Source organism: Entelurus aequoreus, linkage group LG13 (genome assembly GCF_033978785.1).
Source record: "Entelurus aequoreus isolate RoL-2023_Sb linkage group LG13, RoL_Eaeq_v1.1, whole genome shotgun sequence".
NCBI lineage: Eukaryota > Metazoa > Chordata > Actinopteri > Syngnathiformes > Syngnathidae > Entelurus > Entelurus aequoreus.
The window spans coordinates 19094859-19107380 of record NC_084743.1 but is presented as its reverse complement, the minus strand read 5'-3'; the positions used below and the strand labels follow the sequence as shown (position 1 = coordinate 19107380).

Genomic DNA, 12522 nt, shown 5'->3' with positions numbered 1-12522 from the left:
AAGACCCACATTTTTAGTCAACAAAATGAACACTGGTTGTCAGCGTCACGTGCTTTGAGTCACTAGAAAAAAAGCCCTAAATAATTTAAACCCATTCAAATGATTTATTAGGTAAGGTTTTTCAAAGTTATCAACAGTCTTTCTTGAGTTAATAATTGTTGTCATCCCACATGTCAGGATATCAGAGAGCTATCTTTTAGCATTACAGTGTAACTTATTCATTAAGACACTGCCTCTCTGTAGTCTGGTGTATCTAATATTCAAAAAGGGAACTAGAGACTTAACAAGAACCCCACCACCGAATGTCCAATTGCATAATTTATCTGATATGTCGCTTCAAGGAGAGGATTTGAAAAATGTAGCTGATTCAAAACAAGTTTGCAACAATGAATACTCACTTTTTTTACCTTCTTATATTTCAATCTGGCATCTTATCTGCTTTATATACAGGTTCAATTGTTATTAGCAAGATTTGTGCTGTAAGTTCAGGTTTGAGCTTAAAGGCCTACTGAAAGCCACTACTAGCGACCACGCAGTCTGATAGTTTATATATCAATGATGAAATCTTAACATTGCAACACATGCCAATACGGCCGGGTTAACTTATAAAGTGCAATTTTAAATTTCCCGCTAAACTTCCGGTTGAAAATGTCTATGCATGATGACGTATGCGCGTGACGTCAATCGTTGGAACGGAAGTATTCGGACACATTGTATCCAATACAAAAAGCTCGGTTTTCATCGCAAAATTCCACAGTATTCTGGACATCTGTGTTGGTGAATCTTTTGCAATTTGTTTAATGAACAATGGAGACTGCAAAGAAGAAAGTTGTAGGTGGGATCGGTGTATTAGCGGCTGGCTGCAGCAACACAACCAGGAGGACTTTGACTTGGATAGCAGACGCGATATCCGACGCTAGCTGCCGACCGCATCGATGATTGGGGGAAGTCCTTCGTCGCTCCGTCGATCGCTGGAACGCAGGTGAGCACGGGTGTTGATGAGCAGATGAGGGCTGGCTGGCGTAGGTGGATAGCTAATGTTTTTAGCATAGCTCTGTGAGGTCCCGTTGCTAAGTTAGCTTCAATGGCGTCGTTAGCAACAGCATTGTTAAGCTTCGCCAGGCTGGAAAGCATTAACCGTGTAGTTACAGGTCCATGGTTTAATAGTATTGTTGATCTTCTGTCTATCCTTCCAGTCAGGGGTTTATTTCTTTTGTTTCTATCTGCAGTTAAGCCCGATGCTATCACGTTAGCTCCGTAGCTAAAGTGCTTCGCCGATGTATTGTCGTGGAGATAAAAGTCACTGTGAATGTCCATTTCGCGTTCTCGACTCTCATTTTCAAGAGGATATAATATCCGAGGTGGTTTAAAATACAAATCCGTGATCCACAATAGAAAAAGGAGAGAGTGTGGAATCCAATGAGCCAGCTTGTACCTAAGTTACGGTCAGAGCGAAAAAAGATGCGTCCTGCACTGCACTCTAGTCCTTCACTCTCACGTTCCTCATCCACGAATCTTTCATTCTGGCTCAAATTAATGGGGTAATCGTCGCTTTCTCGGTCCGAATCGCTCTCGCTGCTGGTGTAAACAATGGGGAAATGTGAGGAGCCTTTCAACCTGTGACGTCACGCTACTTCCGGTACAGGCAAGGCTTTTTTTTATCAGCGACCAAAAGTTGCGAACTTTATCGTCGATGTTCTCTACTAAATCCTTTCAGCAAAAATATGGCAATATCGCGAAATGATCAAGTATGACACAGAATGGATCTGCTATCCCCGTTTAAATAAACATTTTTCATTTCAGTAGGCCTTTAAAAAATATACTGTTTGAATTAAAGAATCACAAACTATTCATGGAGGGAGTTATTGCTAATTACATTAGATCGGGTTGAACTAACCTCTTTTGAAATGTGCGTGCGTTCGTGTGTAGGTTTTCACATAATCAGTGTGAAACCAAAGTAGAGCGCAAACGTCTTTGCCAAAAAAACAAAAAAAACGAGCTGCTGAAGCAGTCATAAACATTTGCCACAAGCTGATGTGGTCGCACAAACACACGCTGCTAGAATTACATTTCAAGCTTGCGTTTGATTAGGAAAATATTTGCAACACACAGCCATTTACTGCTTGGTTTCTGTGGTTTCACTGTCTATTTGGCGCAGTCCTACTCCTCGGTCTGGGTCGGGATTGGGATTTTTTTTTAGTTTCTCAAGAGTGAAGAAGAAACTTTGAAACAGAGCTTGGCAAATTAAGGCCCGGGGTTCATCTTTTCAATCTGGCTCGCCGGACATTCCCATATAATTTTTTTTAGATCTTTAAGGTGGAAACTGTAGCCGCCATTATGATGTGCAGTGATGTTTTCAAATGACCGTAAGTCTTGAACTATACAAAGTATTTCAATGGTTGGAATCTGCGCTTTTGCATGATATACTAGTCCAGGGGTCGGCAACCCGCGGCTCCGGAGCCGCATGCGGCTCTTTGACCACTCTGATGCGGCTCAGCTACATACATGCCGACCCCCCCACCGATTTTCCAAGGAGATTTATGGATCTCAGTGTCCCTCATAGATTACTCCCAGGGAAAATATAATCCTATTTACACTCTAATTACTAAATAAAGGGCGTGCCCTAATTGCACTGCAGTAATTGTCCTCTACAGCATTTACATACAGCGTGCCAGTCCAGCCACATGTTGCATGTTATTACTTGCACACACAGGAGACAGCAAAGCATACTTACTCATCAGCCACACAGCTTACACTGACGGTAGCCGTATCAAACAACTTTAACATTGTTACATTACAAATATGCGCCATACTGTGAACCCACACCAAAAAAGAATGAAAAACACATTTCTGGAGAACATCCCACCGTAACACAACATAAACACAACACAACCATTACCCAGAATCCCATGCAGCCCTAACTCTTCCGGTCTACATTATACACCCCCGCTACCACCAAATCCCCCCACACATCAACCCCCCCCTCTCCGTGCGTTGGTTGAGCGGAAGAGTTAGGGCTGCATGGGATTCTGGGTATTGGTACCGTCAGTGTAAGATGTGTGGCTGCTGAGGTAGTACGCCTTGCTGTCACTTACATGAGCAAGCTGAAGCTGCATTCTACATGTGGTCGAGCAGGTGCACTGTTAGGGCAGACTCTAGAGGGCGCCAAATGCAGTGTCATCACGCTCTGATAATCGGGAGTCTCCCGGGAAAAATGAGAGGGTGGTAAGTATGACGCTATCAAGCGCCATTCATTCAAAACTCGCGGGCTGCACTAACATCAAATTTCCACATTAACCCCTGGTTAACATAGCACAAAGCATTTAAGCTTTGTATGCGGTGTTTTTCATTTTAAATTTAAAATTTTTTTTTGTGGCTCCCATTACTTTCTTTAATTTGTGAAACTTGCCAAAATGGCTCTTTGAGTGGTAAAGGTTGCCGACCCCTGTACTAGTCAGAATCAGAAATACTTTATTAATCCCAGAGGGGAAATAAAGATTCTCAGCACAATCCCATTCAAGATCAGACAAACATTACAGGGAGACTGTCAGGTTCAAACACTGATGACATCTATTAAACAAGACGAAAAGCAAGGAATCATGCAGAGACGAGAGTTAAATTTGGCTCAATTGAGGAGACACGTTTTTTGGGCTGTATTCTAGTTACAAAAAAATAATGCACTTTGTGACTTCAATAATAATTAAAGCTGCAAGCAGCGATGGACGGGGCCGACTTTGAGGGCTCATAAAATCCAGACCGGAGCAGTAATTAAAACTCTTTCATCAACTTTTAATCAAAAGGTTTCAATCTCTCTCCTGTGCTAATTTGAAGCCGACACGACAAACGCGCTCAGAGGAGATAATGTTTGAAAAAAGGTGACTGTTTTTAGACAACTTGTGTTTTGAAGGGGGAATTGCAAACTTCCTGTTGATTTTTGCTGGGGGTTGTCAGTGCAGGAAATATAGGTCTACATAGAGGTTTTTGTTTCATGTCTCTACGACATTCCTACTGGGAGTTACAGGCAGTTGTGTCTGTGTTTTCTTCCTAGGGGGCGCTTGAGCGGTCCCTAAATATGGCAGTGCCATGTTGACATATTTTTCCATAACTTGAGTTGATTTATTTTGGAAAACCTTGTTACATTGTTTAATGCAGGGGTCACCAACGTGGTGCCCGCGGGCACCAGGTAGCCCGTAAGGACCAGATGAGTAGCCCGCTGGCCTGTTCTAAAAATAGCTCAAATAGCAGCACTTACCAGTGAGCTGCCTCTATTTTTTGAATTGTATTTATTTACTAGCAAGCTGGTCTCGCTTTGCCCGACATTTTCAATTCTAAGAGAGACAAAACTCAAATAGAATTTGAAAATCCAAGAAAATATTTTAAAGACTTGGTCTTCACTTGTTTAAATAAATTAATTAATTTTTTTTACTTTGCTTCTTATAACTTTCAGAAAGACAATTTTAGAGAAAAAATACAACCTTAAAAATGATTTTAGGATTTGTAAACACATATACCTTTTTACCTTTTAAATTCCTTCCTCTTATTTCCTGACAATTTAAATCAATGTTCAAGTAAATTATTTTTTTTTTATTGTGAAGAATAATAAATACATTTTAATTTAATTCTTCATTTTAGCTTCTGTTTTTTCGACGAAGAATATTTGTGAAATATTTCTTTAAACTTGTTATGATTAAAATTCAAAAAAAATATTCTGGCAAATCTAGAAAATCTGTAGAATCAAATTTAAATCTTATTTCAAAGTCTTTTGAATTTCTTTTAAAATTTTTGTTCTGGAAAATCTAGAAGAAATAATGATTTGTCTTTGTTAGAAATATAGCTTGGTCCAATTTGTTATGTATTCTAACAAAGTGTAGATTGGATTTTAACCTATTTAAAACATGTCATCAAAATTCTAAAAGTAATCTTAATCAGGAAAAATTACTAATGATGTTCCATAAATTATTTTTTTAATTTTTTCAAAGAGATTCGAATTAGCTAGTTTTTCTCTTCTTTTTTTCGGTTGAATTTTGAATTTTAAAGAGTCGAAATGAAGATAAACTATGTTTCAAAATTTAATTGCCATTTTTTTTTGTTTTCCCCTCTTTTAAACCGTTCAATTAAGTGTAAATATCATTAATTATTAATAATAACATAGAGTTAAAGGTAAATTGAGCAAATTGGCTATTTCTGGCAATTTATTTAAGTGTGTATCAAACTGGTAGCCCTTCGCATTAATCAGTACCCAAGAAGTAGCTCTTGGTTTCAAAAAGGTTGGTGACCCTTGGTTTAATGCATCCAGCGGGGCATCACAACAAAATTAGGCATAATAATGTGTTAATTCCACAACTGTATATATCGGTATCGGTTGATATCGGTATTGGTAATTAAGAGTTGGACAATATCGAAATATCAAATATCGGCAAAAAAGCCATTATCGGACATCTCTAATTGTGCCTATCGCTATGAAAGATAAGAAGACAAAAGTAAAGGTTTTTTTTTTGATTCTAACATGTAAAAATCAGCTGGTTCTTGGTGGCTAGCAATGGGAGCAATCAGTTTCACCATGCAAATGCATTCAAAAACTGTCAACAAGACTTCATTTACGTTCCGTAAACTGGAATAAGCTAGTTGTCGCAACATTGTTATTGTAAGAGCGAACTCTGAGGAACTCTTTTTCTAGTAGAAGCTAACTACGACAAGAGATGAGCTAGCTTCTACGTCAGCACGAAACGTGTTTGAGTTACTAATGCACGACTCTGCGATACGACACCAATCTGTACTGACTGAAAAACATAAACAATCATATTACAGTATCTGTAAAGTATTAGCCCACATTCCATGTTTTGTTTGTACATAGCTAGCCAGACAACATATGCACTGTAGTTGTAATCAACACATGATGTGCTGCGTGTATCATGATCAATGTATAGTGACTCACTCAGCACCGTTTTTCCGACGTTTTTGGGTAAGCACTCCATTTATGTCAAAATAGCACGGCTTCAAATTCCACATTTTGCAGCTTTTAGTGACTTTCACCTCACTCTCTCTCTCGGCTTACGTCTTCTCCAAAGTCTCACTCTTCCTTCGTGCCCGCGTCTAGAAGCAGTAGTTCATCCTCAGTATATTCAACTTCAAAAAGATAAGGTCATGAATCGTCATTTGTCCAAAAGTAGTCGTCTTTATTGTTTGATACTGTGTCTGCCATGATTAGAAAAAACACACTTCTTGTTTACGGATGTCGGACATACGTTGTTGTCAGAAGTCGGAAGTGCGCTGCTATGGAAACGGAAATAAATGCGCAGAAGAACTAGTTCCGGCCATGATTAAAATGAACAAAATACTGTAAATATTGTACATATTACATATAGTTATGAGTGTTTCCGTTACTAGATTATATATATATACTTGTAATGTGTATACAAAATGTTTTAACGTTGTTTTAGAGGGATTTGAAGGCTACAACGGTGACTCCCATCTTCCAAGCGTTTTTTTATCATCTTTAAAATAAAATTAAAAAAAGTCGTGTGTTATTGTCTTTCATAATGATTGTGAACGAAAGGTAAAATTCCAAAAAAGTGTGCAGTTCCCCTTGAAAGTACGACCCTCGTTTTTGGACGAAAAATGGCCGACGTAAACCAAGCTGGCCGACTTCCTGTTGGTTTTCAAACAATATTGAGACTTTTCCGTGTGTCTTTTCATGACGACTGTGCCAATTTTCGTGACGATGCATTAATCGGGGGCGAGGGGCACAATTTTTTCCAATTTTAAAGGGAGCACTAGAAAGCCGATTTTTAAAGTTCGGGTTTAGGACCCCAAAAAGATCCTATTTTTTGCTGCAAAAAATGGGGAGTTTTCGTGCATGTTAAGGACCTCAAAAATGCAATCAAAGTGGGAGAAAAGTAATAAAAGAAGCAATTTCAATCGGGACTTAGCGGATTTTTGCCTAATAAAATACTTTAGTTTCACTGAAGCTGACTAATCATCCCAGGAAAAAAAATCAGATAGTCTTCATGTCGAGGGAGAGAATAGGTTTGTTTCAAATTTGGGTTAGTGTGGAGAATATTAATAGAATAATATGTATTTTTTGTTTCAGTTGCAGATGAGAGCGCTGTAAGATCCATGGCTGGTCACACATCAGGTGAGACAACCTCTCTGACTTTCAGCTGCATATCACCATAACAAACATACAGCAATATACAGCATTTTTAAATATGTAACAGAGTCATACAATATATCCTTGTATACTAAACCCAAAATCAGTGAAGTTGTCACATTGTGTAAATGGTAAATAAAAACAGAATACAATGATTTGTAAATCATTTTCAACCTATATACAATTGAATAGACTGCAAAGACAAGATAATTAATGTTCGAACTGCAAATATTTGTTCATTTGCCTGCAACATGTTTCAAAAAAGCTGGCACAAGTGGTAAAAAAGACTGAGAAAGTTGAGGAACGCTCATCAAAGACTTATTTGGAACATCCCACAGGTGAACAGGCTAAATGGGAACAGGTGGGTGCCATGATTGGGTATAAAAAGCAGCTTCCATGAAATGCTCAGTCGTTCACAAACAAGGATGGGGCGAGGGTCGCCACTTCGTGAACAAATGCGTGAGCAAATTGTCGAACAGTTTAAGAACAGCATTTCTCAACCAGCTATTGCAAGGAATTTAGGGATTTCACCATCTACGGTCTGTAATATCATCAAAAGGTTCAGAGAATCTGGAGAAACCACTGCGCACACAACATCGAATGCCCGTGACGTTCGATCCCTCAGGTAGTACTGCATCAAAAAGCGACATCAGTGTGTAAAGGATATCACCACATGGGCTCAGGAACACTTCAGAAAATCCACTGTCAGTAACTACAGTTGGTCGCTACATCTGTAAGTGCAAGTTAAAACTCTACTATGCAAAGCCAAAGCCATTTATCAACAACACCCAGAAACGCCGCCGGCTTCGCTGGGCCCGAGCTCATCTAAGATGAACTGTGGTCTGACGAGTCCACATTTCAAATTGTTTTTGGAAACTGTGGACGTCGTGTCCTCCGGAACAAAGAGGAAAAGAACCATCCGCATTGTTATAGGCGCAAAGTTGAAAAGCCAGCATGTGTGATGGTATGGGGGTGTATTAGTGCCCAAGACATGGATAACTCACACATCTGTGAAGCCACCATTCATGCTGAAAGGTACATACAGGTTTTGGAGCAACATATGTTGCCATCCAAGCAACGTTATCATGGACGCCCCTGCTTATTTCAGCAAGACAATGCCAAGCCGCGTGGCTTGGGAAAGAAATCAGCCTGAGAAGCTTCAAAAATGTGTCTCCTCAGTTCCCAAACGTTTACTGAGTGTTGTTAAAAGGAAGGGCCATGTAACACAGTGGTAAAAATGCCCCTGTGACTACTTTTTTGCAATGTGTTGCTGCCATTAAATTCTAAGTTAATGATTATTTGCAAAAAAAAAAAAAGACGTTTTTCAGTTCGAACATTAAATATCTTGTCTTTGCAGTCCATTCAATTGAATATAAGTTGAAAAGGATTTGCAAATTATTGTATTCTGTTTTTATTTACGATTTACACAACGTGCCAACGTCACTGGTTTTGGGTTTTGTATATATGTGTGTATATTGTGAACCTTGGGCAACATTCCCCAAAAAAGAGCAGTTCCCCCTTAAGGTCACATAATAACCATATTTTGTTTGCAATTTGTAGTACTTTATAATAAATGCACATCCATCCTAGCGTTGGTGCTGAAGGGCAAAACCTTGAAGCTACACTGGGGGGGTTTCTCACTATTGTAGTGGAATGTTTCCAAGTAGAATCTACTGTAAATGTGTATCCTTGAAATCTCCCACATCTAATTTGGAGCCACTTCAACCTCACTCTGGTGTCACGTATCATTCTTTTTCTGGAAACAACTATATTCTTTTCAGCCACTTTTCCACCTTTTTGCTGTGTCTTCACTTTTGAACTCACTTGCTTTTCATTCCAAAAGGCCAATAACCATTAAAAAAAAAAGGCGAGCCGGCGCAAGGCACTATGTGCATTAAAGCAAAATGATGGAAAGAATGTGGAGATATAATGTGCTTAAAACACTCATAACATAGAAAAGGCTTTCTTCTAACCACTGAAAAAATACGGGGGGAAAAGTGTCTTTTTTTTCTTGTTCCAAGTTTGGTTTGGAGCTGACGTGGTACTTTGATCCAGATGCATGTGTTATGTGCCAGATGTGCTCAAAATGTGTTGTGGCTGCAGTATAGGTATGAATAAAAAAAAGGGGATTTATTGTAAGAAATAAAAAGGAATGAAACTGTCAACATGCATTGAAAGCAGAGCACAGTAGCTCGTCTACAGTCTGAATTGATGCATCACATATGTATACTTTTTCAAAATGTAAGTTCAAATATATACTCGGCACACACGCCCGCTGATACTTTAATATCCAGAGAACGTCAAATTGAGTTAAACTGGCTGTAAATGCCATTGTGCATTTTAGATTCACCCTAAAATTTAACTCGAAAGCCTGATAGCACAAAAAATGTATCATTGATCTTTTATGTACACCAATTAATCACACCTTTTAGTTTGTCCTTAAAGGCCTACTGAAATGATTTTTTAAAATTTAAACGGGGATAGCAGATCCATTCTATGTGTCATACTTGATCATTTCGCGATATTGCCATATTTTTGCTGAAAGGATTTAGTAGAGAACATCGACGATAAAGTTCGCAACTTTTGGTCGCTGATAAAAAAAAAAGCCTTGCCTGTACCGGAAGTAGCGTGACGTCGCAGGTTGAAAGGCTCCTCACATTTCCTCATTGTTTACACCAGCAGCGAGAGTGATTTGGACCGAGAAAGCGACGATTACCCCATTAATTTGAGCGAGGATGAAAGATTTGTGGATGAGGAACGTTAGAGTGAAGGACTAGAGTGCAGTGCAGGTCGTATCTTTTTTCGCTCTGACCGTAGCTTAGGTACAAGCTGGCTCATTGGATTCCACACTTTCTCCTTTTTCTATTGTGGATCACGGATTTGTATTTCAAACCACCTCGGATACTATATCCTCTTGAAAATGAGAGTCGAGAACGCGAAATGGACATTCACAGTGACTTTTATCTCCACGACAATACATCGGCGAAGCACTTTAGCTACGGAGCTAACGTGATAGCATCGGGCTTAACTGCAGATAGAAACAAAAGAAATAAACCCCTGACTGGAAGGATGGACAGAAAATCGACAATACTATTAAACCATGGACATGTAACTACACGGTTAATGCTTTCCAGCCTGGCGAAGCTTAACAATGCTGTTGCTAACGACGCCATTGAAGCTAACTTAGCTACGGGACCTCACAGAGCTATGCTAAAAACATTAGCTATCCACCTACGCCAGCCAGCCGGGAAATTTAAAATTGCACTTTATAGGTTAACCCGGCCGTATTGGCATGTGTTGCAATGTTAAGATTTCATCATTGATATATAAACTATCAGACTGCGTGGTCGGTAGTAGTGGCTTTCAGTAGGCCTTTAAGGGGGACTGCACTTTTTTAAAAAATCATTTTGCCGATCAATTACACATATTTATTTTTTATCGTTTATACATTCTAAATACCTTAGTTGTTAGACCATAAGGCACACTTAAAAAAAACATTTAATTTTCTCAATAGATCGACAGTTATAACTCGGTGCACCTAATGTACGTATTAACTCTGGTTGTGCTTACCGACCTCGAAGCAATTTAATTTGGTACATGGTGTAATGATAAGTGCGGACGGTAGATGGCAGTCACACATAAGACTGCAGATGACAGTCGAAACATGTCCGGTAAAGATTCCATCAAATATACCGAAAATATGGTCTGATTACGAGAACATTTGAAAAAGTATATGAATAAGAAGACACAATGAACCTTTTGAGCAACATTAGAGATATGTGTGGACTGCAGGTTGACGCCTGTTTAATAAATGACGCTACCAAGTACTTGTAAGCGAGCAATACCAAAACATTGATGTTTAATTGAGAATATAGAATATTAGACGCTCAAAAATATGTCAAAATGTTGTAGTACGACTTTTGCTTGATGGAAACTGGAGCATTACAGCTACAGTAGTCAGACGTACTGTGCTGCAACTTACGGGTATTATTATGGTGTGTGTATAAGGACCCCACAATATCACCTATTAGTAGACATACACTATTATCTAGCGTTTTGTTTTGCCCTTTTTATGCAAAATAAACTTTTTTTTTTTTTTTAGTACCTGCTGATGTGTATTTGGGATCTGCATAAGTCCCAAAAATGTGCACGCATCCAACAATATAGTCCACGCCGTAGTCAATAAGCACGTTCATTTTGTGGGACATTCATCCTATGCCTATTTCTAGCATAAAGTAGCGTACAGTTCTAACTTATAGCTGTCAGTAGCCTCGCTATGGAAGGGCTAAAAACTACCGGTACTACAAGGATGGCGGGGAAGAGCCGCAGTCAAAGTAGAGCCACGTAAAATATTTTGTTGGTGTTGTTTACTTGAGTAATGCTGCAGTCTACACATATCTCTTATGTGTGACTGCCATCAAAGTGCAGGCTACACTTATCGCTTATGTTTGACTGCCATCTACTGGTAACTCGTATCATTACACCATGTACCAAATACAATTGCTTTGAGGTCGGTAAGCAAAACCAGAATTATGCCGTACATTAGGCGCACCGGGTTATAAGGCGAACTGTCAAATTTTTGAGAAAAAAAAAAAAAAATTGTTGGTGATGTTTACTTGAGTCATATTGCAGTATACACATATCTCTTATGTTTGACAGCCATCTACTGATCACACTTATCATTACACCTTGTACCAAATACAATTGCTTCGAGGTCAGTAAGCAAAACCAGAATTATGCCTTACATTAGGCGCACCGGGTCATAAGGCGCACTGTCAATCTTTGAGGGAAAAAATATATATAATTTGTTAGTGTTGTTTACTTGAGTCATATTGCAGTCTACACTTATCTCTTATGTGTGACTGCCATCGTAGTGCAGCCGACACTTATCTCTTATGTTTGACTGCCATCTACTGGTCACACTTATCATTACACCATGTACCAAATACAATTGATTCGAGGTCGGTAAGCAAAGCCAGAATTATGCCATACATTAGGCGCACCGGGTTATAAGGCGCACTCAATTTTTGAGAATTTTTTTTTTGTTGATGTTGTTTACTTGAGTCATACTGCAGTCTGTGCACTGTCGATTTTTGAGAAGAAAAAAAATAATTTTATAGTCCAAAATATACGGTAATAATGCAAAATGCATATTGCTGACGGCAGAAAAAAACAAGTGGTTACAATTGTTTCTTCCTTCGCCATGTTAAAGGCCTACTGAAAGCCACTACTACCGACCACGCAGTCTGATAGTTTATATATCAATGATGAAATCTTAACATTATAACACATGCCAATACGGCCGGGTTAACTTATAAAGTGACATTTTAAATTTGCCGCTAAACTTCCGGTTCGAAACGCCTCTGAGGATG

General features: G+C 38.9%; 1 protein-coding gene across 2 annotated transcripts in view; it reads left to right on the top strand.

Annotated features, from left to right (window-relative positions):
• pard3bb (par-3 family cell polarity regulator beta b) overlaps positions 1–12522 on the top strand; it is a 422709-nt gene that overhangs the window by 157456 nt on the left and 252731 nt on the right. For both annotated transcript variants that reach the window (XM_062067536.1, XM_062067535.1), the window contains exon 18: positions 7091–7135. In XM_062067536.1, coding sequence (XP_061923520.1) covers positions 7091–7135 — 45 coding nt within the window. The remainder of the gene's footprint in view (positions 1–7090; positions 7136–12522) is intronic.